Source organism: Strigops habroptila, chromosome 6 (genome assembly GCF_004027225.2).
Source record: "Strigops habroptila isolate Jane chromosome 6, bStrHab1.2.pri, whole genome shotgun sequence".
Taxonomy (NCBI): domain Eukaryota; kingdom Metazoa; phylum Chordata; class Aves; order Psittaciformes; family Psittacidae; genus Strigops; species Strigops habroptila.
Genome location: NC_044282.2, coordinates 68883692 through 68910338, shown reverse-complemented (window position 1 = coordinate 68910338; position 26647 = coordinate 68883692). Strand labels below are relative to the sequence as shown.

General features: G+C 38.5%; 2 protein-coding genes across 8 annotated transcripts in view; one reads left to right on the top strand and one right to left on the bottom strand.

The window, feature by feature from the left end:
• The window catches only part of ESF1 (ESF1 nucleolar pre-rRNA processing protein homolog), a 29730-nt gene extending 16894 nt beyond the window's left edge, over nucleotides 1-12836 (bottom strand). The window contains exons 1-8 of one of the 4 annotated variants that reach the window (XM_030489105.1): nucleotides 12783-12836; nucleotides 10742-11420; nucleotides 9604-9992; nucleotides 8692-8805; nucleotides 7815-7915; nucleotides 6123-6275; nucleotides 4556-4670; nucleotides 3464-3602 (exon numbers count right to left, since the gene is read on the bottom strand). In XM_030489105.1, coding sequence (XP_030344965.1) covers nucleotides 3464-3602; nucleotides 4556-4670; nucleotides 6123-6275; nucleotides 7815-7915; nucleotides 8692-8805; nucleotides 9604-9992; nucleotides 10742-11420 — 1690 coding nt within the window. In that variant the 5' untranslated portion in view covers nucleotides 12783-12836. Of the gene's footprint in view, nucleotides 1-3463; nucleotides 3603-4555; nucleotides 4671-6122; nucleotides 6276-7814; nucleotides 7916-8691; nucleotides 8806-9603; nucleotides 9993-10741; nucleotides 11421-12309 lie in introns of all 4 variants that reach the window. The other 3 variants (XM_030489101.1, XM_030489102.1, XM_030489103.2) reach the window with 3 other exon arrangements.
• A 65-nt stretch (nucleotides 12837-12901) lies between these two features.
• On the top strand, nucleotides 12902-24307 carry NDUFAF5 (NADH:ubiquinone oxidoreductase complex assembly factor 5). 4 transcript variants are annotated; one of them, XR_003991781.1, is made up of 12 exons: nucleotides 12902-13177; nucleotides 13288-13328; nucleotides 13586-13649; nucleotides 14241-14288; nucleotides 14388-14491; nucleotides 14929-14968; nucleotides 16881-17078; nucleotides 17542-17602; nucleotides 18892-18975; nucleotides 19307-19389; nucleotides 19519-20920; nucleotides 22158-24307. XR_003991781.1 is itself a non-coding variant. In XM_030489106.1 (11 exons), exons 1-11 carry the CDS (start codon nucleotides 12926-12928, stop codon nucleotides 19603-19605), a joined length of 1062 nt encoding a protein of 353 aa, XP_030344966.1. In that variant the 5' UTR covers nucleotides 12902-12925; the 3' UTR covers nucleotides 19606-22791. The 4 variants fall into 4 exon arrangements, 1 of the variants encoding a protein (XP_030344966.1); XR_003991782.1 differs by having other exon boundaries at nucleotides 19519-20389; nucleotides 20816-22791; XM_030489106.1 differs by having other exon boundaries at nucleotides 19519-22791.
• Nucleotides 24308-26647: the final 2340 nt, after the last annotated feature.

Sequence of the window (26647 nt, the reverse complement as noted above, 5' to 3'; positions counted from 1 at the left end):
GAGACCTCAGAGCAGCTTCCAGTGTCTGAAGGGGGCTACAAGGATGCCAGAGAGGGACTCTTCATCAGGGACTGTAGTGACAGGACAAGAGATAATGGGTTTAAACTTTAGGGTAGGTAATCTAAATAAGCTTATTCAAAGCATATCACAGAAGACACTTTTTGCAAGATATTTTTCAGGGAGGCAGGGCGCTACACAGAGTTCCCTACAAACCTGACAGTGTTCAACAAGTGCTTGAACAACCCTTAGACATATGGTTTAACTTTTAGGTTTCCCTGTGCAGAGTCAGGACTGGGACTCGATGATCCTTACGGGTCCTTCCAACTCAGGATATTCTGCGATTATACCATCAGGAACAACTAATCACAAATACACTGATAGAAGTATTTTGTCATATGCAAATATTATTCTGTGTGGTGTGCAAAGCAGAACAGCAGAAAAGATGTTGCTCTGCAAAGATTAAAATAACCTAAACAAACAAAACCAGAACAAAATCTTAGGCATAAACCCCACAATGCTTAATTTGAAGCATCATTTAAAATGCCATACACTAAGTCACTGGTGCTTATGGTCAAAATAGTATTTATGGACTTGATGCACGTCACGAATGCTTCCTAACTTGAACAAAAAGTAACAGAAAATCCAGAAGCAATAATAAAGGATACTTTGTGCCATGAACCACAACACACCAGGTCACTGAAATACTTGACATTACAGAACTGCTCTATAATGGTAATACTAACATTCATGCTGTGCATATTTTAAGTTAAAAAATTCCATTAAAAAAGATAAGAACGGGCCAGCAAAAACCTGTTTATAAATAAAACATTTTAGTAAGTTAAAAAAATGTGAATAAAAGTCCAGGACATTTTTTTGCTTCTTATCACACTCCTACATTTCCATTCAAGCAGCTGACATTGATTTTTCCCATTTGTGCATAGTGCCACACAATTCTGCTGGATGGAACGCTGTCAGATGGAATCCTGGTTTGTATCACGTAACTGAAGGGATAAAAAGGTCAAGAGCACGTTCAAGACATGAACATAATGAGGACATTAGAGAAACATAATTCCTCTATGAATAACTTACTTTTCAGAACCAGTAGAATCTAGACATTTCCAGGTTTAAGATTTATTAGAGTGGTAAGATTACTTAAGGTCAGTTTCTTTTCCTTCCAAGCAATGTTAGTTTACTTCTTAAGATTTCTCAAGTGTTGCTCACTTCTAGACATTTGCTTTCATCACCACCCTACTACAGATGCTATTCTTTAACTTAGTGGTAGCCTTGTACATAATAGAAGTCGGAAACACTTTCCTCTGCATCTGCTGCTCCCATTTAAATGCTTTACTAAGCATTACTAGAGAAACTAAAGCTCATGGAGCAGTTGATAAGTGTGTATTTATGTAAGATGAGAAGCAAATGGACATTAACCCTGCCAAGATATTGCCAAACTGAGTTTGCTGCCAGAAGATTTCCTAACTCTATAACCAGAAAAATCTGCAATGTTCTTTGCATGCTCCAAACTCACTTTTGATTGCAGCTAGCTGCTTTAATGCAGTATAAATCAATTTTAACATCTGTTTGAAAGACCTGATTAAGGCTTAATGAAATTTTCTTTACCTTGTAATTCTGGTTACACATATCATTAATTAAGAGCAGACTGAATTTTAGACTAAAAACGAGCAAGGTAATTCAGGAATTTACATGTTGGTGCACCATACAGAGAAGATTTACGTACCTAATGAAGTTAGATGACATTCTCTTTATATTCTGAAGCACGTGAGTCAAAAGCATTTGAAAGATGTCACTACTTCACTCTAAAGTTCCCTTAAATATCTTCTGCTGCTTACATCTCCCCTTGCTATTTAAGACCTATAGCTTAGGAATACCAGAAGGCCTGTAGCGCAGCTTTTCTCCACTGCCATTCACATTCCCCTGGTTACCCGAGAAGAGCTGCTGCTGGAGTCGAGAAGCTCTGTACATCTACATCTCCCTCAGGACCTTTTAAAGGTCTGAAGCACATTCAACACCCTGTCTAGGCTGTTCCAACAAGCACAGTCTTCGGGCACCTTCTGCAGTATCTCGTTGCTCTGCAGTATCTCCTTGTCCTACAGACTTTAATATGTATAGAGGACAAAACAGTATATTAACCTATAAATAGCTTTCTGCAGTGAGCATTGTACCTAATTCATTTAGTCATTAACCACTCCACATTTCAAGCCAGGACTTTTCCTTTGAAAAGGAAGCTCCTCCAGTTCTACTGAAAGTAATTTTATCTCAGAAATGAAGAGATTAAAGTAGATATTGCTGAATTTGACAAAGAAATTATAAGGCACCCTGAAGAAAGAGGGGTAGGAGGGGAAAAAAAAGGGGGAAGAAAATGATTTTACACTCAGAGGTGCAAGCTCCTATTCAGAAAGCAGCTATTCAGGGGCTCAAGCAGTAGGATTAACTCCTAATCCTACCATTTGGCAATTTTTGACAAGTGTTACTCAGACTTCAGTGAAAGGCAGCAGATCTTCATTCAGCACTGAAAAGAATAACTACCACATTCTCTACATAAATCATCCAAATGTATGATGAAAAGCAGCTTTTCTTTAACAGATTTATCATGTCAGCAATAAAGAAAATATGCCATAATTGATGCTACTTGAATCACTCAAATTATAATCATTAAGACTGGTTTAATCACACATTAACCGCACCAGGTAAAGAGATTTTGCAGCACAAAAAATGAAAGCCAGAGAGCTTTTTCAAAGCTAAGGTTATAAAACTGAAGTCAAACTCTCACTAACTCTAACAAATCTAGTAAACTTGGAGTAAGTAACTCCACATTCAACTAACATACTTTGTCTTCGAAAAGAATGTAGTAACTTTGGGGTCATACTAGCAATTATTACTCATAATGAATCTCAACTGTGGCTTTAGAGATATCATTTAAAGAAATTCTATGTGTGTTTTCTTACCGTGTATAAAGAACACTGGAAAAGTGTATTTAACTCAAACATTCAAAAAAGGAAATAAAAATGAATGTCAGGTTCCACTAAGTTTAAAGAACTCTACAGCTTTCATGTGAACATGTCTAACTCACAAGTATAGTCAAAAATGTTTAGCATCTGTCAATCTGTTCATGTTCTGTTATCAATCCCTTCATTTCCTAACTGAAAAGAGTGGGGAAAAAAAACAACCCAGTGTGCTCACCAAAAATTTCCCTCCACCTTTAAGTCACACACAGAGAAAAACAAGTATATTTCAGTTTCAGAGATGCTTAGGTCTGGGGAAAGGTAGGTTGTTTTCATAGCAGAACCTGACCACAGCTTTTATACAATGAGCATAATATTGTCCCTATGAAAGACAACATTCAAAGCCTTTTCTAAAGATAGGGAATTTAGATATTTACGTAATTTGTGTTCCAAACACTGCAGCTAATGATTTTGTGGACAACATTTATTAAAGTAAGTACCTTGCTGCTCTTCCTCCTCTTCTTCACTAGACGAAGCCAAATAAGCTTGAAAATCCATGTCGAGAAGTTCCTCTTTGTTAAAAGTTCTGCTAAGTGACGTTACTCGCTCATGATCTGTCTCATCCCATGTGATATCTACCTTAAAAATAAGAATGCCACTTGTAGAAACTGAAACACTAAAACATTGTAACTCTGTCTTTTTAGGGAAAATTATTTGATGCTTTCCATTTAAGAAGCAATGCAAACCTGCTACTGATGTTCTTTAAAACAATGAGGTATAACAACAATGTACCAAAATAAATTTAATTACACCTTCTTGGAATTTGTGCTACAATTGAGTTTCAAGGAGTTTTAACTACATGAAAGAATGAAGTCTCCTCATGCACTGAAGGGTTCCATAACAACAGGTCAGAAAATGCACAGTCTCTGTAAGCCAAATCTCCTTTGTGGCAGCGGATACTGGTGTTGATGCAGCATCAACTCTTTTCCTCTGCCAGCAGCAACTCATTCCTGGAATTACGCATGGATTGCGGTGGGGAGAACAAAAGTGTTTGCGCAACTGCACTCTCAACCAGGAGGTGAAACAGATCTGACTGAAAAATGATCCAGCAGAAACTACTTATTTCACAACTAATCACATTTCCAATCTGGTTCACTTCATGGCCACATGGAAGTTCTGGCTGTCACATAAGAGACTAGGAATGAACAGCAACAAAGAGGGGAGGCAATTGTTTAAGCCTGCCACTACCACCAAAAAGGCTCTTGTTGCCACAAATAGCAAAAAAAAATCAGAAGATTTAACTGTGAATAACAAAGTAATTCCATGTGCAACTTGTAACAGACATATAATGAGGTCAAAGTACAGTATTTAATTTGTAACAAAGAAGCCGAGTCTCTTTTAAAATCCAAAACTCCAGCTTATTTATGGAGTTGCAACTTGAGGCTCTGTAACATGCTTACATCTTTTCATGTTTGATGTCCTTATTTTGAAATCGTGAAGATAATCAGGAATCTTTTCCCCACGACTTATTTATAAGCTGACAATAAAACCAAATAAATTAGAACAACATTACAAAAACATTGTAAAGATACCTTTGATGTTCCCATAGCAGCAGATGTGAAGTACTTTGGTTTATACATAGCTACGTTCACTTCTGAGGCTTCATCTTTTGGCTTATCATCAAATGTAACGTTATCTGGAATAAATCTTAAAGGCAAATAAAACATGTTATTATTCAAATACAGTGAGAAATGTCATAGTACAAACAGTCTAAGCGTTTCATGAGTATGGTACATCAGCACAAAAGAATGTGCTAACAGGAAAAGCTGGTAAGCCTGAAAAAGAAACATAAGAAACGGACAAATACTCCACGCATGTAAGATTAACTGGTTGGCTTCTGCACAGCTATTCCACAGGTTTTCAATGTGTAACACCACCATGTTGGAGAAGTAAACTAAACAACATTCAGTCTGGTATTAGCAGGGTCAGGGGTGCGTTTTGGGCTGGTTTTAAGTATTTTCAGGAAGCTTACTATTAAAAATTCCAAAGAAAAAAGTGAAGAAGTAGAATTTCGAAACAGAAAAATTAAAAAATATCAAAACATTTTAGGAAATGGTATATCTTTAATGTTACAATTAGTAGGAAAAAAACCACGTTAAAAAGACCCAAATCTTTTTTTACACATCATGTGTAACAACAGAAGTAACACCAACCCTCTGTACACTACACGACAAATTACTGGGGCTCTTTTATTTTTTAAATCATTGCAAATGTAATGTGATGAATGCTGCTCAACATTACAATGTAACAAAGTACAAGATCAGAATTCTCCAATGTTTTTCCTAAACAGCCATGTCTGTTGGAAAACATTCTCTATGTTTAGAAGCTTGAAACGTTACATGCTCATTTGGTAGAGGTAATCTTCTTCAAAGTGGTTCAAAGCAAATGAATTAAGTTCCTCTAGAAAGTTATTTGAAGAAAAAAACCTTATCTCGGACTTCCAAAAGTGCCCACAACACAGGCCCCAGCAGACAAAGCCAGCTTCTGTGAAAACTTCTTATGATTTAGTAACCTCTCTTCTGCTCAGACTAGAAGTCTTTTTTGCACAAAAGGAAATACTAACAATAAAGCACAATCATAAGTTAAAATTCTTTCCTTCCCGAATGTGACTTTTGAAACACTAGAGCTTCCAGCTCATTCATAGGGGCTAGTAATCTGTTGCAGCCTCATGACAACAGCAGCAATATTCTTGCCCTGTGGTAAGCAAGCCTAAAAAAGACACTTCTTGAACCTTTGGGGAAAGAAAAGGAGTGTAGGGGGAAACCCAAGCAGTATGTTGCTTTGTTTCCCAAATTCTACCACTTTACTTAACTGTACTAAAAGGTTGAAGATGCAACCAGAACATTTCACCTGACTTCTCTGAGAATAATCTCTCTTTGCAGAGATCCTCTCAAACTTTCTGTATTCCAGTAAAAATGCTCAGGAAGAAGGAAAAAAACCCCGAAAGAATCAAAGGGAAACCTAACAACTCACTGGATGCCCAATTGATTTACATCTCATTTTGGTTACAGAGTAAAGACAACATAATTTACTCAGAATTATTTTAAATTGGCTTTAATTCTCTCAACCCAACATGTAAAAAGTCACTGCTGGAGTTACCTCAGGTCTATAAAAGAACAGCTACTTTCAAACTCCAGTCCATCACATTCCTCATAAATTTTATTGGCTGTTTCAGGAGAATCACATTCTACCACCGCATAGAAGTATTTCAGTCGCTTAAATTGATATTCACGCAGTTTTTCCCTGTAAAGCCTGTAAAAGCAGAAAACACCACAATCAATCGAGCTGGCTTTAGCTTTTCATTTGCAAACTATTTTAATTCAACTCATTAAAAATATGCACCATTCAAACACTCTCCTAATCTTATAATAAGATTAGATGGTAAAGAGCATGAAGTTTCACCAGTATCTATTCAGTTTACTCTTGAGTTTACTCAAGTAAAAAGACTAATTCACTCAGTGTTATTAAGTGTACACTTTGTGTATCTGACTCTGCTTTCCACAGGTTAGAGTCCCTGTGCAGGGCATATAGTAGCATCTCCATAAGCATTTAAGGTAATGTTTAATAGTTCCTATCAAGTTGTTTGCAATTAGCTTGTCTCTTAACAAGGCTGATAAAAAGGATGTTCATACATAAGTAAGGGTATACATTAAGAACATTAAGAGAATCTGAGAGTCTGTATGGGCAGGACTGCAGATCCTCATGCTAGAGAGAGGCAGTGCAGGAGTAGTAAGTAAGAAAGCAGTATGGGTAAGGAAAGGAATTGGGATACTAACTTGGGTAGCACAGGTGTTGATGTCACACAAGATGACAGCAAGAGAAAAGCAAAGTAGAAAAGAGATTGAGAAGTGGATGAACTGGTGGAAGGATGCAGGATGATCACAGGCCTGAGATCCTGTCCTGTGAATTTGAATGGTACATGCACAGGTATCACTCAGGTATCTCTGGATTTCTGTTTGTTGTATTTCAGTGCTGTATTTCAGTGTATTTCAGGGCTCTAGAGCCCACTGAGCAGTAAACCTAACACTTCAGGATGCGCCGTGATGCACACAGTGAAGCTGACTTCAGAATTCACTGCAAGTTCATCATACACCTCCCTGATGCACTAGAGGCTTTCTTCAAGAGGGATCTGCACTTATTTTAGAAGCATCCAGATTTTCCAAATATAGGGCAGTCCAACAGGATGTATTATACAAAATTTCCAAACATCTGGAAAATCTGGGAAAAAAATATAAAAGCAAAACCTCTCAAGTTCCATAAAGACAAGACCTTCAAGCAGAATAAAAGGAAAAACAAAAAGACATGCCTGAAGAAGCCTGGACAGTGGTAGGCCTGATGAGCTCAGCCTAGTAAGCCAGAGCTGCTGCTGAGGGCAATCAAGAAATCTCAATCTGGGAATTCTTGGCCTAAGGTAAGATCCCTGTTGATTACGCAGATAAAAATTGTGACAGTAAGCAACGGGAGCTCACTACATGAATGGCAATTTGTAGAGGAGAAATGCTACATTAAGCTCTACACACATTTGTTCCATTTATTACTCCAATGAGCTACATAATCAAAATGTTGACCTCACTTATCAACAAGCAAATCTTCTCAAGTTTGATCAGAATGCATTTATTTAATGCACTGATAATGAACCAGAACCAGTTACAAAACACCCCTTGAAAAAAGCTATGAAATTAAGGTGTCCACAGGAAACTCCCATGTACAAACTTTTGGAAACTGAATTTGATTGGGATTTTCATGGAGAGTTACACACATATATCTCTCAATTGAAGATAAAGTTAATACCCATCATTCTCTGTGGTATTCTCTGGAAGATCAAACAGTTCCACAGGTCCTTTTTGTTCTTCCTCTTTCAATCTCTCTTTTCCAAACTCCGAAGGATAAATCTACAAATATGACAACACAAAAGTAAAGTTTTAACTGTAGCAGCATAATGTACACCAACTAAGAAAAAATATCTCACCAAGCCTTTTACACTTAATGTTTTCAATCTAAAATCAGTGAAGGGTTCAATTCCATAAACTTCAATACCCTCTTAGCTTTAAATTACAGAAAAGACACTAGAACAAACAAACTGCCTACTAGGAATGTGAGTATTTTGGGACAGATGAAGAACAGGAGCCCTAACTTCATTCATTTCATTGTGACCCTTTATAGAAAGGGGTGTTTGACTAACATTTCTCAGAAAGCTGGAGGCAGACACTGAAAAGGGAAAAATATAACGTAACTGATCAGAATTCAACAAATTTATTAATAACTCAAAAGTGGTGAGAAACAAGAAGTGCAATGATAAAAGGGGCTGGGAAGCATTTAGAAATAGCCAGAAATAAGGCTGGGTTATCTACCATAAAGACTGCTAAAAATTAAACTAGTCAAGGAAATGTAGTCTCCTTCTACCAGACTTTCACTGTTAGCCTCAGAGGCAACCTCATAAACAGGAGAGGTTAACAGCTTTGGGCTCTAGCTCTACCAAATACATGCCTGTTACTAAAAAGCAGCACTTTTATTATACAGCTAGTTAAATTTCAACACAATTTCTAATTTATCATGTTAATATCTCATTTGGTTCTTCACAGAACTGTCATACTTTGTTCTCATTTTGTTGTCTTTTTCTTTTTTAAAACAGTAAAAGCCAGTACTCCTTTTAGAAATCAGGTCTTACCTTCACGGAAAATACTGTTCCTCCTTTGGGTGTGAAAGAATTAAATAGAGCCAGCAAATCCTTAGCCTTCAACCTATCCCAATCCATATTACAAACTGCCAATCTACTTGTAATCTGAACAGAGAGGGGAAAAAAAGGACATAAAGTTCATAGGTTTAATTCCTGACTGCTATGGGGAATACACAATTCTCTAGCAGCTATCCTTGGTAAAAATCAAAGTCAGCAATAAACTCTGCTGAAAATGTAAAAGAAACTTTTTCCTCAAGACTTTGTATCACTTAAACAAGCAAAAACCAGAAGCAGCAATCACCAGAGCAAATAAAAAGGACATAAATAACAAAGCACTGCAGAATGGACTGCGCCAATCATGGATTTAGGAGTGCAGATACAACATCAGCACTTAGAATTTTGTTATTATCACATGGATTGTCACGACAGCAACTAGGATCACAGTACTGTAACAGCACTAGAGCATTGTGATTTCTTGTACACTAATTGTGCTCGGTTTTAAAGCCCTACTTCACTGTCTAATGAATTCTTAACTTCTTAAAACACGAGTTTAAAAATCAAATATGAAAAAATAGTTAAAAAAATCATTATTGAACAAAATCAGTACTATTTAAACTCTGGGATTTCCAGAAAGCTCAATTCCATTTGTTCTTTCACCTACAGACTGCCTTTGCTTAGAGGTGAGGGGAGACATCAATGAAATCTGCAAGTCTCATTCTCAGCCAATTTCATCATCACTTGCATTCTGTAACTAAAAGGCTGAAAAACCTTCATGAAAAATACTTTCATGGTTTCCTAGGTGAAGGTCTAAATGCAGCACACATTTCTGATGTTTGTAACTCCTAACAGCATACATTTCTGAGCTTGTCAGGTAGCAACTTGTCACGTGCAAAGTATTGTTACCTCATCTCCACGAAGGGCATCTTTATCTAGCTCACGCCACGAATGCTCTATCTCTGGCTCCTTTGGAAAGAGGTCATTTAAATCCTCATCATCCTCCGAGCTCGTTTCAATGTTCCCTATGCCTCTAGCTAGATCAGGCCCACTATCACTTTCTTCATCATCTTCTGAATCACTATCTTCTTCCCCTGTCTCCCCATCATCTTCTGGCTCCTCTTCCTCGCCTGTTTCTCCATCATCTTCTGGCTCCTCGTCTTCCCCTGTTTCCTCATCATCTTCTGGCTCCTCTTCTTCCGATCCTGCATACTCAAAACCATCACTTGCAGAAATATCTTCCTCTAATTGCCTTTTACTAATGTCACTTTGATTGCAGGTGTCTGTGTATGCAGTCACTGAAAGAAAACATGAGACATCTATTTTTATGTTGGAATTACATATAATCCTTTACAAAGAGGAAAAAAAGAATCTCTTTTTTTTTTTTTACCACAAAGATTTACAGAACCCCTGAAATGCGTAAGGATGCAACAACAAATTACATCAGGGAAATGCCAACAACATAAATAATCAGTATCACCTCTTCAGCTTGTCTAATCTAATCACTCTTTAGGCCCACAATTGCATTATCAATCACAAACTCTAATGACATATTATTTTGTTATTCTATTTAAATGTACAGAATCAACAGGCAGAAACTAGATTTCAATAACATATGAATTCACAAGTAATATAAAGGAAGTTTTTCTTCAAGTTACCTGTTCTTGCTAATACCTTCTTATATTAGTGGCTTGATGTTGCTATCGTTATGCCTTCAGTCATCAAGCCTTGATATGCTTAAGCCTTCATGGTATCAGACCTTATATTTGCTCTTCAGTTTGATAAATACAGCAGTCTATATGCTACTATACATTTTGTTTTTCTAACTAACCAACAATTTCAGCTCCAGCAACTAAAAGGACATGGATGTCCACAAAAGAGTCAGCACTGACAAAGAGCTGACCAACTTCGATTCCCCAGCAACAATGAATCCAAGTCAGTCAGCTGTTTTATGACTGATCTTGCAGAAGTTCTTCCACAGATAAAACAAAGGCAACAACACTCAAGTAAACACAGATTAATTCTACTTGTCATTTGAACAACTAACCTGATTCTTTTCTTTCTCCTCCTACAGAACGGTCCTTCTGGAGAGCTTTACCTGATTTAGCACCACTAGATTGTGAAGAATTTTGCTTGTTTTGAATTGAAATTGATCTTCCTCCTGAGGCATCTCCTTGCTTGTTTTCCCCTTTGCGTAAAAGGCCCTTGTTGCCCTGAGAGAAATCAATTTCTGTTGCAGTTTTCTTAGAGTCCTCTTTCAAGTTTAATTTAGATGTCACTTTTTGTCTTTCATTTTTAAGATTATTTAGTTTTGTCTCTGCTTCACATGTTTGGTCCACCCCTTGTTCATCTGTTTGACCATCAGCAAGCAGCTTTGCAGACTCTGCTTCTCCTTGATGTTTAGGTTTTTTTTTCTTTATTTTCTTTTTAGCATGTTCTTTACCATCACTTTCTGAAAGATCAGAGTCAGATTCTGACAGGGCATAAAATTTCCTCAGGTTCTCCGTGGAAGTATAGTTAACAGGACGACCTCTTTTATCCACTGTATACTTCAGCTTAAACTTCTTGTCATGAAACATCGCTCGGAATCGCCTGTCAATCTTGATTTTACGCTCTTTTTCAGGCATCTCCCAAAACCTGGGATCCCTGGTAACACGGCTGAAGCGCCCATCGCTCAGTATTTCCTGCTGGGATGACATTTTTGATGCTGTTGAAGACTTGGACATCTACAGTATGGAAAAAAAAAAAAAACCAAAACAGAAACAGTTATGATTAAAAAACTTGTTTAACATAAATTTAGATACACCATGAAAAAAAAAAATGAACTAAGCAAAATTAGATTTCTAACCTATGCCTAAAAAGCTCGTTACATAAAAAAATATATGGCAATTTACATGAGTCACAAATAATCCTGCAACTACCATGGTCTTGGCCACAAACAAATCTTGGCTTCCTCAGATAGCAGATATGCAACTAAAAAGACCACAACTGCTCCAGGTAGAGCCTGAAGTGATTCCCTACCAATCCCGAACTGGACCTCACGCAGTTTCATTGTAAGCCAGACCTCAGCCTTTTACTTCCCCCAGGACTAGGGTAGATAGAATCACAGAACCAGCTAGGTTTGAAGACCTTTAAGATCATCAAGTCCAACCATTATCCCAGCACTATCACTAAACCATGTCACTGAGGGCCTCACCCACACAGTTTTTGAACACTTCCACAACAGTGACTCCACCACTGCCCTGGGCAGCCTGTTCCAATGCCTGATTACTCTCTCTGCGAAGACATTTTTCCTAATATCCAATCTAAACCTCCCCTGGTGCAGCTTGAGGCCATTGCCTCTTGTTCTACTGCTTGTTGCCTGGGAGAAGAGACTGACCCCCACCTCCCTACAACCTCCTTTCAAGTAGTTGTAGAGAGCGATAAGGTCCCCCCTTAGCCTTCTCTTCTCCAGACCAAACCCCCCCCCCGATCCCTCAGCCGTTCCTCATCACACTTGTGCTCCAGGCCTGGCACCAGCTCCGTTGCCCTTCTCTGGCCCCACTCCAGCACCTCAATGTCTCTCTTGTAGTGACAGGCCCAGAACTGAACACAGGATTCGAGGTGCAGCCTCACCAGTGCCCAGGACAGGGGGATGATCACTGCCCTGGCCCTGCTGCCACACTATTGCTGATACAGGCCAGGATGCCGTTGGCCTTCTTGGCTGCCTGGACACACTGCAAGCTCATGCTCAGTTAAAGCGCCGATCACGAACGCCGTCAGGAAGAGAACAAGCGTTTCGGCGACCTTAATCCATCGCCACCAGCAGCTCCAGCGCAGGCAGAGGTTGGGCCCAGCAGCAGCGCGGCACCACCGGCGCCTTCCCCGAGGCGCCCGCTGCCCCGCACCGAGCCGGCGGCAGCACGCCGCTCCCTCCCCAACCCCAGCGGCTGACGAGGCCCCACAGCCGCTCCCCAGCGAGGGCCCCGCTCGCAGCGCCCGCCCGGCCCGAGCCCACCGACCGTTAATGACCGTTAATGACCGTTAACGGCCGTTAACGGCCGCCGCTCCTCCTCACCGCCCGGCTCCACGCTCCCGCAGACACCTACACCCACAATCCACCACGCACAGCCGCGACACCTTCCGGCGGCGCTACGGCGGCCGCGACAGGACAAACCACTCCCAACCAATCACACGGCGCGCCCGGCGGCGGGGAGCTAGGTCTCTTCCCGCGCATGCACCGGCTGAGGTGATGGCAGCTGTGGCCGTGGGGACGCGGGCGCTGGCGGGGTCCGGACGCCCGCTCCTGTGGGGTGGCGGCTGCCGGCGGCTCTGGGCGCTGCCAGCGGGACTCGCCGCCGCCGCCGCTGCTGCTTCTCCTCCCGCCGGCGCTTCGTCGCGCTCGGGCGCGCTGAGCCCCTTCGACCGGCGGCTGAAGCGGAAGCAGAAGAACTGGGCGGCGCTACAAGCCGAGCCCGGCAAGTGCGACTACCTGCGGGAGGAGGTACCGGGGCGGCCCCTCGGCGTGGGGCGGGAGGTGGTGCGGGTGGCGGGGCGCGGAGGGAGCTGCGGCGGGCTGTGCCCCGCGGCGCTGACGGGCGGGTTTCCCCCTAGGTCGGCGGGAGGATAGCGGACAGGGTGTTTGACATCCCCAGGTAAGCCGCGCCGCGGGGGGAGGCGGGCGCCGCGCCCTGCCCCGCACACGCACCCTTGGCTGCAGGGTCACGGCCGGGAAAGTCTTCTTCCCTCTGGAAGAACGTTGTCTTCCGCGGAGCGGTAGCCGCAGAAGGGCGCTCAGTGTGTTCAGTTCGAAAAGACGTGTAGAAATGGCCAGACAAAACATAATATAGTCTAAAACTTAACACAGTTTTAAGTCTTGATTTTGGTTTATGTTGCTAAACTTATCCTTTAGAACGTTTCCACTTGCTTTGGATGTTGGCTCTGGAAGAGGTTACATAGCTCAACATTTAACCAAGGTACTGACTCTTCATTATTAAAAGTGTTTTAAATAAGGATGTGTTTATTCCTCTGATAGGCCTTTCTTATAACTTAAATCAATCCTTTTGAGTTTTGATGAGGTAAATCTCCCACTTATATCTCAGATACAGTTCAAAGATGTGCCCTGTGCGGCTATTTTTCTGTATTGTCATTGAAGACTAGACAAATGGTAGCGCAAGGGAAGCTGTCTGTCGTATGGTTGTTAACCTTTAGTCTTGAGTAGGGATATGTATGCTTTTTATCAATCCATTGGATGCACTTAGTTGTTAAAGAGAAGTATCATTACGCAAACTTTAAGCAGTGAACAGTTTACCCTTCACGAGCTGCACTGTAAGTAAAGGCACTTCATTGGTTGCTAATCCATGGTTTATATCTGACTGAACTTAGACCTGAAAAAACAGAATGTGTTTTCTGTTAGTATTTCTACCTCAGCTATTAGTAATTGGGAAAAATTACTAAGTACTACATTAGATTACATTACATTACATTGTGTAAGCATTAAGAAAAATTGCTACGGTCAATTTATAAACAATTTAAGTATTTTATAGACTTGTTAAATTTTCTTTCAGGACACTGTTGAAAAACTTATTCAAGTTGATATTGCAGAGAATGCTTTAGTAAGTAGCTTTCTGAATGCTGATGTGCTTCAATTCCATAATACAGGAAAACAGAAGTAGCGAGTTTCTGATGTTGTTTTTCTTGTAACCCAACATTAGAAGAATGCTGTGGAATCTGAAATCCCTACAGTCAGCGTTGTAGCTGATGAGGAATCCCTTCCTTTCAAAGAAGATACCTTTGATCTTGTCGTTAGTAGCTTAAGGTACGTGTTAATAATTTCTTTACAATTTATTTCTTGGTTAAAGATGTTAAATAATGTTCTTTTCAGAGTAACTTTAAGGAAAAAACAAGAGAAAGATTAATAGTCCATTACTGCAGTAAGAAATGTACTTGCATAGTTAATGGAAACGTACATTAGGAAAAACTGCTGTCCCTGTGGTTCTTACTGGTTGGTTTGTTTTCTTTCAAGGCACATGTAACTTCTCTTTTTCCTGCGTTTTGACAAACTAGATTCCAGGACTTGCATCTTCTCAGTTTCCAAAAAAAGCTATTTGTATGAATTTTCAGAACTTGAACAGCTTGCGAAATTGCTTTGTTGCTTTGGCTTTTGAAGCATGCTGAGATAATGTAACAATTATTTGCATATTTAAATATTATAAAATATATGTGTGTCTCATATATATGTGTCTCTTATTTCAGTTTACATTGGGTGAATGACCTTCCCAGAGCTTTTAGAGAGGTAAGAAACTGGATTTTAATACTAACAATCAACACCTGACATTATTTGTTTACAGACTGTTCCATATTTCTAGGTTTTCTTTAAATAAAAGGCACAGAAATAGCTCCTGTTGTACACAAGTGATTTTTTTCCAGTATTTTTGGTAGTTTGAGGAGCATCAGTTGAGATTTCTACTTCTTTACTGTCTGAAGTGAATTTGGCATAAGTAACTGTGAGACAACATGTTTGTGTAATGTTTTATAGTCTCAACAGCCAAGGTCATGTAAACTGAGGTAATGCTATTGATATTTAGTGTGTGTTAGCTCTTACTACTTGCAGTACAAGAGTTTTCTAAATCTTAACTTTTCCAGAACTGGCTTATGGAACTTGTATTATTTTTATGTTTTGGCTATTTATTTTGAAATACAACTTTAATCAAATAAAGGCTTTTGAATTTTTAAACAAAGAAAATAGTTGTTGAGGGCAGAAAATGGAAACTTTCTGAAAGAATCTGGTTTTTTCATTATTTCATTAGCATATATTTTTTTATATTCAGGTGAAAACTTGTAGCAAATCGGCCAACTTTGGAGCAAGAGCAAGGAATATTTTAACCAGTTTGCTGGTTCTTTTCATGTATTTTATATTGGTTAGTCATTAAGTGCTATTCTGTCTCATGTTAAGAATAGGACTGCCTTATCATTATGGAAATGATAAAAATAGAAATCAAAGTGCCTTCAGTACTTTAAAGAAACAAAAAAAAGGACTTGGAAAGAAAAGAAATAAGTAATTTTCTCTGGAATATAAGTGTTCCATGGAGTGTCAAATATATTTAACCCCACAGTAAAAATAACTGACACATCATAATGTTCTCACAGAGGGGAAGGAACTGGGTTTCTTGGCCAACTTTCATCATGAATGCTCATTTCTTATGTCGAGACCACTGGTTTAACTGAGGGAAACTGCCTTCAAATGCTTAAATTTCATACCTGTTAATTAAAGGCTTCTCTATTAGTATAGCAAAGGTAGCTTGATTGATACTTAATTAAAAACCAATTTAAGAGATTCTTATTTTAAATCAGTGAGATAAGCTGTTGGAAGCCTCTGCTCTCTTGTTAGCCTGATCATGTAACATGGCTCTTCTGGATATCTAAACCAGGGATCATTGCCAATTCTTAAGGAGACAAGAAAGCATGAATTTAATTGGCCTTCTCGGTAGGAAGAGGGCTGGGACTTAACTAGAGAGAAAGCAGCTTCTCAATCTTGGTGTTTGAGTCCTGATGTTAAAAATAGACCTAACATATGTCTACCTCTATAGTAAATATAATATTAGGCATAATTAGACCGTATTAGACATAATATGATGTCCTTGCCCATGGCAGGGAGGTTGGAACTAGATAATCTTTAAGGTCCCTTCCAACCCAAACCATTCCATGATACTAAGAATTGTATTACTCTGTGCATTCAGAAGTGCAGACATCACTACTGGAAACAAAGGACTAAATTTCTCTTAAATCAAGCCATTAAAAAGTATTTTTGTTGCCCTCATCTGGGAGAGTAAATGTAAGCAGAAGCTATCTCGGTCTAAGTTATTTTCAGAAGGAAACTAATTGGGGATATTGTTTTAGGAGTATCCTACTGAAAATAGTTTTACCCTAGATTTCCACAGTGCATTTAGTGTTTCCTGACTGTAAGAGTAATTTCTGGAGAGTGATTCTTTCCTAAGAACAAATAGTCTCTTTTCAGACAGTTTATTTATCTAGTAGCGTTACCAAAGGCTGCCTTGTGGAATACGGTCAATATTCAAAATATGTTACAACTATTATAATAACTAATTCTAAGTTCATTAAAAAAAACCCCAAAACCTAAGAATGCTTTAGTTATATAGGCTTAATGACAAAAAACATTCTTTTTTTTTTTTTGTTCTTTGTGGTAGATTCACCAAGTTCTTAAGCCAGATGGAGTATTCATTGGTGCAATGTTTGGGGGAGACACTCTATACGAGCTTCGCTGCTCTTTGCAGCTAGCAGAATTGGAGAGAGAAGGAGGATTTTCTCCTCATGTATCGCCATTCACTGCTGTCTCTGATTTGGGACATCTGCTGTCGAGAGCGGGCTTTAACACACTGACTGTGGTAATTATAAATGAGAACTGCTATTTACTAATGTCTTAGTAATGTACTGCTTCCTGCTGCATGTCATGCACCTTGCTCAGTAAGTCTCTGAAATAGCCTGGACAGCCTCCGTTCTCAGCTTCACTGTGATTAATGAAACCAACTGAAGTGGATCTTTGGCTAGTGGCCCAGTAGAATTTGGATGATGATTTTGGAGAAATGTCAGTGAATGTTAGACCTGCTTGAAAAACCTTTAGACACTTTTGCTGTTTCTTCTAAAATCAAGAAGAAAATAATGGCATTTCAATTAAAACTTGATTGCATTTGGGCTACTAAACAACTTCTAGATATGTTAAGACAGTGTATTCTTCTGAGAAATACATGGTTTGAACAGAAGTGGCAGATATTAGCAGCACTGAAGGATAACATAATGCAACTCTTTTAGCTTTGTATGCTCTAAAACTAAGCTTCTCAATTCTTTTAGGATACCGATGAAATTCAAGTCAACTACCCAGGGTTGTTTGAGGTTATGGAAGACTTGCAAGGCAAGTATATACTTTGTGAAAACACAAGTGTTTTCTTTATCATTGATGCAGACACAGAAGAGTTTCACTGTGTGTTTCTTAACTCCAAATCATAGAATAAGTTGAGTTAGATGACCTTTAAAGGTCGTCTAGTCCTCCACCCCTCACCATGAGCAGGGACATCATCAACTAGATCAGGTTGCTCAGAGCCCTGTCCAACCTGACCTTGAACACTGCCAGGGATGGAGCATCCATGGCTTCTCTGAGAAACCTGTGCCAGTGTTTTGTCACCCTCATCATAAGAAACTTCTTCCTTAAAAAAATATAAATAAATATTAAATAAAGCTTATTGTTATCGTGAAATCATTACTTTTTTTTTTCCTGGTCTCCAGTGAGTCAGGAAATTATGCCTATCAGCAGATTTGTGTTGGGAAGCAGAAGCCAAAAGATTTGCTGCTTCGTGGTCTGCTCTGAATTTTCTGCTGCTTTTGTATTCCCATTCTTTGAGAGCCTGTTCAGTGTAAGTTGCTGAAGAGCCCTGCAAGGGAGACAGAAGCATATATCCCACATGCTAACTTTTCCTATGAGCCTTCCTAATTATCAGGACATTCAGGAAAGTGCTCTGGAATGAGAATAAATAGACCCTCAAATTGGAGTCTGCTGAGGAACAAAAAACAGTTGAGATGCTTAACAATTGAGTTACTATTCTGATTGCATTTGTCATGGATTGTAAAGCAGTCATTCATATGCAGTTAGTCATTACTTCCAGGACAATTCAGGGCATCTTCTTACTCTAGATCAGCTGCTGTTTAGAGTAATTCCTTAATGAAAATAAAACTTCCATTCTCTTCAGAAACATTCATATGCAGGAAGTGATTGAAGAGATTAGAATTATGGTTATTTCATTTGCTACTGAAAATCTTATAGGCTGGTAATTTTGATGCTCATTTGTTAAAAGCTATATAAGTGGTGTCCGAATGAACACTTGTGCTTATAAATTATAAATATACTAGAATATATAAATTTATACTAGAAAACCTATGATTGAAGACTAGGGCTGAAGAAGTCATAATCTGAAATGATTCTTAGCAATGCAAACTGTAAATTGCAAAGCATTGGCATTAAAAGGTTTGGATTCTTATAGGTAAGAAACAAACATAATTATTTGCAGTATGTTGTTCTCTCTTACAGTGAGATTCAGAGGATTCTATACTTACTCTGGTTTAGTAAAAGTTTGTCATAGGTGCATGATACTTAACTCATGGCATATACTGTATCTTCTTTTTCTTAAAGCTAACACGTATTTTTAGGTATGGGGGAGAGTAACTGCTCTTGGAATAGAAAACCTCTGCTACACAGGGAGACAATGTTGGCAGCTGCTGCAATATACCGAGGTAAGTATTTGAGAAGTAATGAGTTACTGAAATGACTTTAAGAACATAATTTTTTGTCTCTTTTTCTGACCTCTCTGTGGGCAAAAAAAAAGGCAACAGCATTTTGGAGTAGAACAAAATGCCATAATCGTACAGGTATTTTCAATTATAATGACAGGATTTAAACTATGTGATGCACCAGTATGAGATATTTTTATTGTCCCAAATCTTTCACCAAGAGTCATTATGATGAATATGTCATGCTTAGTTCTAATGTTCTGAGAACTAAAGGTTTCTTAGAACTAATACTCCATGTCCCTTTTTTTAACTCCCTCCTTTCCTGCCCCAACAGAAATGTATGGAAATAGCGATGGTTCAGTACCTGCCACGTTTCAGATCTTCTACATGATTGGCTGGAAATTCCATGAATCACAGGTAATGTGATGCTGAACTATTTTTTGTTTGAAGGTACTTTTTAAATTACTGATGCTTTAAAAGCTTTTGATAAGAAAATATTTTAACTTAAAATTAGCCCTGGTTTTTTTTTTCTTCTTTTCTTCTTAGGCAAAACCAGCCCAGAGAGGTTCTGCAACAGTTTCATTTGGAGATCTGTCAAAATTAGGTGGATTTGTTTCAAAAGAAAAAAAATAGTTTTCATCAGAAATAATAGTTGTCTTGAAGCTGCTATAAAACTTCTCATTGCAGATAGTCTTCACTTGAGCTTATTTTGTGACAACATTCTGAACTGATGATTATCTGCACACAGCAGGACTTTTTGGTTTTGTACTGCCTATGCTACAACATCAGCTGTGTAAAATTATGTCAATTTCTTGTTTCTAGAGAAATATTTGAGCAGTATTCAAAGAATAAATGCTCTCCTGACTTTTGATTAAAATACTATTCTCAAATGTAATGCCTCTTTCAGCGTTTCAGAATCCCAGACTGCTCCAGGTATGATTTGCAAGTCTTGAGTGTATTTCACCCTGCATGGTTTTTTAATTATTCTTAAAGGTTGGTAGATCATAATAAAGAGTTATACTTGGTGGCAAGTGTATTTATAAGACTTCCTGTTAGAGAAAACACCTGCAAATACACAAATCTAATTTATGGTTTTTATGTGTTGGAAATTATGGGTAAGAAGTTACTATCAGTTATTGTTTGAAATGCAAATGTTTGAGTCGTGTATAAGGAAGTGATTGAGTAAGCTCTGTATGATAAAAATACTTTGGGTTGCTACCCGTCACCTACAGCCCTCAAATCCAGGACCTTTTCACCCCCAAAGCTAGAAAAGTTTCTGCGCATGAATAGTAGAGCTCAGCCATAAAGAGAGTTGGATGCTCCATTGTAGCTCTAACAGAATGTACATATCGTGATTTGACTTAATTTACTGAAAGGAGTAGTAAGCAGAAGAGTCATCCAGCACTCAGATGGATGGGTACGTATCACATGACTTAATTGGCTTAGAATTGGCATTCTCTGGAGTTGGTACACTTTTGGAGTTCCATGGCTTTTTGGTTTTTATCTCTTAGCATTTGAAAAATTAGAAGTGATACTTTAAATGTTAGTTTAAAATTCCATTTACACATTACTTTCTGCTATGCTACTATCAGAGGCTGAGAAGCATTAAGTATACTTCTTGTTTTCTCCTTAGCTGTGACATGGAGCTGTGACTTTTCCTGTATATAACTGCATTACCAGAGATTGATACTAGTCACAAATATGGCCTATTAACCTGAGGTGTTCAGAAAAAATACCTACCCAGAGATTTCACCTGATTGTAGTCCTGATAATGTTAGAAACAAAAAGCATGAAAAATAGATAATCAGGTATGGTGTTCAAGCAATTTTATCATTGCATCTAGGTGTTGCATCAATCCTGGTGAAACCAAAACTTCTGTAGGCTTGCTTTAAGATTATCCAGCAGGTGGAGTTTGACAGAATGGTGTGGCACAGATCGAATAGACAAGGTAGGCAGAGGCCTTCATGTTCTGTCAACGGTTATTGAATTATGATTCAAGCACTAATACAGATACTAAAGTCACCTTTTACTGCTTAACCAGTGTTCGGTTGTCAAAATACAGAAATGCTGTTTAAAAGGAAGCCATTCGTGCACTATTCAGCTGGCTGGAAGATCAGTTTAAGGGCCCAATTTGCAGGTTTATTCTGTCTTTCAGACTTTGACTTGAAGTTAGAAATGGGCAGAGAAGGTACGAAACATCGTAAGGAGGGTAGGAATATTCTGCCCTGGTTTTACTTACAAGCCAAACCCATAATTATTCAAGGGGAAGGAATTCATCTTGCATTTTCCTTAGAAAAGAGTGGTTACCCTCCTGGAAAAAGGGGGAGAGGCTGAAAGTGGTCTGATAAACTTTACAGCCCTTTTTCTTAAGACTAAATCTAACCCAATACATCAATTGTCTTAATACAAGGTGCTGCATTTCTCTACAAATCTTCTCTGCCTTTAAATTAAAGTCACTTACTTCAAGGGGGAACTCTCCAGTTTCTCAGATGCAGGTTTTGATGAAGTTGCATGTCAAATTACTGTGATTTTATGCATTTTTGCTGTAGTAAGTTAATTTCCAGTCACCTGAGCGGATGGTCATGACTCAGATACCTTAAGGAGATGAGGAGGTGGAATGTTCTGAGTAAATGTTAATTGTCGAAGTGCTCCTACTGTACTTGTTTGCAGGACTTGGTTAAGTTAGAAAAGGAAAGATTTCCAGTTCTTTGATTCCATGTTCCACAGGTGCAATATGTAAACAGTAGAGTAGGTGAGAATGTGGTTTGGTAATGGGAAAATGTACCTTGTCAACAGGGAGAAATAGAAGAGTAGTTTTCCTAACGCTTAGGGGTAGGAGAGGGAAATTTAGATGTTCTGTTAAACTGGAAATGGCTGGGGAGTAGAAGTAAGGAATCACAAATACGGCATTGAAGCAGTGTTGGTTGAAATTAGGGGGCATGCAGTTGGCAGGTCAGGTGTTCATTTCCCTGGCTGACTACATTTTGATAACTGCCTTATATGTGTGTCTTTAACTGCGGTTATTTTTTTTTCCCTCTAGTATTTCTTCTTGGAATCCTAGGTTACTCTGGTCTCCAATAGTCACTTTCTTTGTATGGCACTTGAATCAATAGCTTTGAAAACAGTTTACTGTGAACAGATGTTTTTGTCACATAAGACTGTTATATTTTATTTCTCTTTTTCAGATTTAAGTCTTTATGGCTTTCTAAAATTACAATGAAGAATGTGGTTGCTAGTTGCTAGTCTAGAAATCATTTTAAACCCTGAAGTGCATGTTAAAAATCAGCTTTTGCAGAGTAAGTAACTTCTAAATAGTAGTTGCTAAGGTGACATAACGTCTTTTGTAAGCTTCATTTTAAAAATCTTTATGCAATATACAGAATGTTTTTCTCCTGATTACAGAAGAATGGAAAAAAGAATTCTGAGAGAATTATTTTGACTAATCAAAAGTTAGGAGCCCATAAATAAAGTTTAAAAGAAATATGTTTACACTTACTGAATGTTAGTATTTTTGATCCTTAAAAAAGGTTCTGAGTCTCAGATTAATGAGTATGTTTCTTTAGTGTCTTTGATTGCAAGATCTGTCAATATATATTTTTATGCACATCTGCTTAGGATATAGGGATGGTTAATGAGGCCCTACATTTTGTAAGCAAAGCATTAGATTTTGCAGACCTTAATGCTTTCAAAAGGCCGAGCATTTGTGAAGTTAAAATGAGGGAAAGGCTTTTTGATTACCTCTAATTTATAGAAATGTCCTCAGCAGAAGTGCAGAAGCGAACCACATCAAATTAAATTAAACTTCTTTTTCCTCTGCCTTTTTCCGTGTTTTCTGGAAAAGTGTCGTAAACCTGACCTTTGTCAGTTGAAGGAGAAACACACCAATCTTTCATATGGTGTTTAATTGGAATTTTCTGATGCAAAGATCTCATCTAGTGGATTAAATGCATTATTGCTCAAGCCACATGAAGAAAGTTAGCATGTATGTTAAACCTGTTAAATTTTCACTTGTCTAATTCAAGAACTTAATATTCATTTTGCAAAGACATGATCTATTTTGGTGCACGTTTTGGAGCCGTTCTGGGGGGGAGTACAGTTATTGTAGTAGTTTAACTGGAATGAGTCGGGAGTACTGAAGCAAATGTGTCACGTTTAGCTAGTTGGTTTATTTCTTGAATATCCTGGGTGCCCTCAGGGGAAGGAAAAGGAAAAGGAAAAAGAGAAGAAAAAGAAAAACCTGGAACAGTTAAGTTTTAGTCAGAGGCTGCTTATCAGTGTGGAGTGGAAAGCACTCAAGAGAGCACATGTGCCTGTTCAGGAGAAAATTACTTATGGCTTTAGTCAAGTTAGAGTGGTTTCTTGATTTATTAATAGTTTGTAATTAACTGTTAGTCCATGAACTATGCATACACAATCAGTAGCAGCAATGTAACAGATGAATGACTGGACTAGAGCTTTACAAAACCTTAGTAAACAACTCAAGATACCTGAACACTTTTCTACAGCAATCCTCCACAAGTTTGCAGTTACGTGCTCACCTCTATCCCTTTAACTAATTTGGTTTAAAGAGCCAAGTTAGCCTATTTACATCCATCTTCTTTGGAGGTGTGGATGCTATAAGCTGTTCCCGACATTCCAGTAATCCACCCTCTTGCTGGGATAGCAGCCCACAAGGTGAGGTGCAACCACTTCAGGGGCGGTCAGTGCGGGTTGCACCTTGTACTGTGGGCAGGCATGCAGGCTACTCCTGGCTGCTGGGTAGGATCCTTCCTCAGGCCTCCACACAGCTTGTGATGCCAGGAGGGCATCTTCTCGGTGGCAGACCAAGTTTTGATTGCTTCTCTCTCCTTCCTGTTGGAAATGTCAGTGCCTTTTACACTTGATTTTAAGCTGACTTCCTGCTCCTCGCAGGTCTCCTGGTAACTGCCTGGTTACTGTTTAATGTGGCTGATGGTTGTCTTCATTTTCAGTCTTACCAGATTTTGAGCAAACACCCTCTCAGTTTTGGATATTCTGTTCACATACATACTTCTCTGTCCAGGGACAGAGCAGCTAATGTCCAGGCTTTTTTCTTTTGCCAAGAGAAGGCCATGTGGATTTCCCCCATGATTTGAAGCTGTTCCTTCAGGTACAAGGTACATTCATAAAAGAAAGAGACAAAGTCCTTCTCAGAAAAAATGTTTCTGTTTGGAACCTTTTGTTGGCGGAATGATGACAAATACTGGGGAATCTGATTTGGCCTCAAAGTGTTCATTGTAGACCAGAATGTATTACAATAAAGCAGTTTTCTAATGATAATGCCTGAAATAAAGAGGCTACACTTTTCCAGCGCTAATGAATCCAAATTAATGCATTTTCTTCCTGCATTTTGTAGGGATTCCTTATAGTTTGTAGAAGTGCAACTTGAAGTTGGGATCTGCACACACGTTGTCAATGTTCTCATCATTGACCTATTCTTTTAATATTGCACCCAGAGTTTGTGTGAGAACATGAAGAAAACAAGGAATAAAATTACCCTTGTGAATAAATGTATTTACCATGAAGATTTCCATACTTGATCAAATTCCTGGTTTCATGGATGGCAAAACTACAAGGACAGAAACACATTGGATACACATAATACCAACTTTTTAACCAATGAATGATCTAAAAGAAGTGATTGCTTTAGCATGTGTTAATTGAAATGGTTTGAACTTTTCACTTCTGAGGTGAAGTACCCTAATATTAAGAAATAACTTTTTCTGGGGAAGTACAGTCCAAAATGAACAATTTACTAAGGGAATCTAATGGGTAACAGGTCTAATACATAATAACTTCAAATTTTTGTTGATCCTGGAATTGCTACACTCTGTTTTTTCCTTGAACTGAGCCACTAATGGATGGATGTAATGCCCCTTTTTTAGCTCCTCTATCATCTCATTTCTACAAAGTATATACTGCTTTAGCATCTAGGTGGCAGGAGCATCCATTCTTACCAAAAGCTACTTAAGGGATGTTTTCAAGTCTCCCAGTTCTTTACTGTGTATTCTATTTTTCTGTTTGTGAAGGTCTGTTAGTTCTAGAATTATTCTCTGCTTTAATTTGAGTTAGAATTTACTGACAATTGATATGTGACTTCTGATGATATTCCCTAATATCGGTATTGCTTGCACTTGTGTAATTAAAAATGTAATTCACATAAAGCACCACTTTAAATTTGATGATTTTATTCCCAGTCTCAGATGATTTTATTCCTATTCAACAGCAGAATGCCCAATCAATCTTAGAGTAGTATTGCTGTTCAGGCAACGACTATAGCAAGATTTAATTGGTAAATTAATGTTGAATTTCATAGTTAGCCAGGTTCAAAATATAAACCAAAGTCATAGCTTAGTATCCATGCAACGTGCATCCATGCCTGACTTTTTTGCCTGTGAATTTCCTTAGTTATCTATAGTTATTTCTGGAATTCCAAAAAATAGCAGAGACATAGCTATTGCCCAAGGGGTTTTGTCAGTCACACCTCAAACAAAGCATTCCTTAGATGATTTTGCCTGCAGGACTCAACTTAGAAGGTGTTCTCAGGAGGAGCTGTGGTGCTGTCACAGCGCTGTTCAGTCAACAGACATAGAGCCCTTTTTTGATGCTTGGGTGATTGATCTTCGATTACCATCTTCCACAAAACAAACTAGATAATGTTTTATTTATACATGAGCTTTCCAAATAGTGGCTTACAATTTGTGTGTGTGTGTGGTTTTTTCTGTGCTCAGTGAATCTTTATTGTATGGAAAGTTGAACTTTGAATACTGAATGGACTGGGTGATTGCATCTGTATTTGGGATGTTTTACAGCATGATGGCTGGTACTTTTTAGTAGCTAGGAGTTAATTATCCCTTATTTAGAAGATAGCATTCAATTGATAGCTTCTATAACTCTCTGGTTAGCTATCTCAAAGATATGGAATTAAAAGGTAATAGTATGATTATTTATAGGCCTCTGAAATATGTTTGGAGTAGACTTTGTTGTTCTGCTAAGGCGAACGGATTCGGGTTTATGAACCCAAGAGCTTTGTAAGTGCGGGGAAGTGTTTTACTGCAGAGAGTTGGTATATCTTCACAAATATAAAATTACCCTGTCTCTGCACTCCCTTCTGGTATTTTCAACTGGGCAGCTTGGCTTTATTATACTGGTTTTCTTAGATCTCTGAACATTCACACAGAGACTGTGCATAATTTCAGAAATCTTGAGTATGGAAGTCAGAATCCCTTAGCTGTAAAAGGATCTCAGTTGGATGTTACAGTGCTGATTACTGCAGCATACAAATGGTTCTGTACATCTACCTTTTCAGATTCTGCTTTTGAATAACATGCTGCATTTAACTGTATTGTAAATATTATTTGTTTTCGAGCAGTTAACCATCTTGAAAAACACATCAACATGACCTAGTAAGTATAACACTTGAAATGACTTTACAAATGAATCTTGGCATAAGACATATGTATGTTAACAATGTGGTTTGTATGCCTGCTCCCTGCATATTTATTTTCAATCTCCAGTTGATTAGCTGCTTTGTCTTGTGTAGAGAAATGGCCTGTTTAATGCAGTGGGAAGTTGAGTAGTGTTTGTTAATGGATGCTTAGAACAGGCACAGTCAGACATTTTAAATTATTCTAACTAAGCGGTAATTCTAATTTAT

Excerpts from the sequence above, each read along its gene's own strand:
- NDUFAF5 (XM_030489106.1), top strand. The coding sequence starts at position 12,926 with ATGGCAGCTGTGGCCGTGGGGACGCGGGCGCTGGCGGGGTCCGGACGC. Across the intron at positions 14,492-14,928 it reads CTTGTCGTTAGTAGCTTAAG|TTTACATTGGGTGAATGACC; the intron begins GTACGTGTTAAT and ends CTCTTATTTCAG. Across the intron at positions 19,390-19,518 it reads GGAAATTCCATGAATCACAG|GCAAAACCAGCCCAGAGAGG; the intron begins GTAATGTGATGC and ends TTTTCTTCTTAG.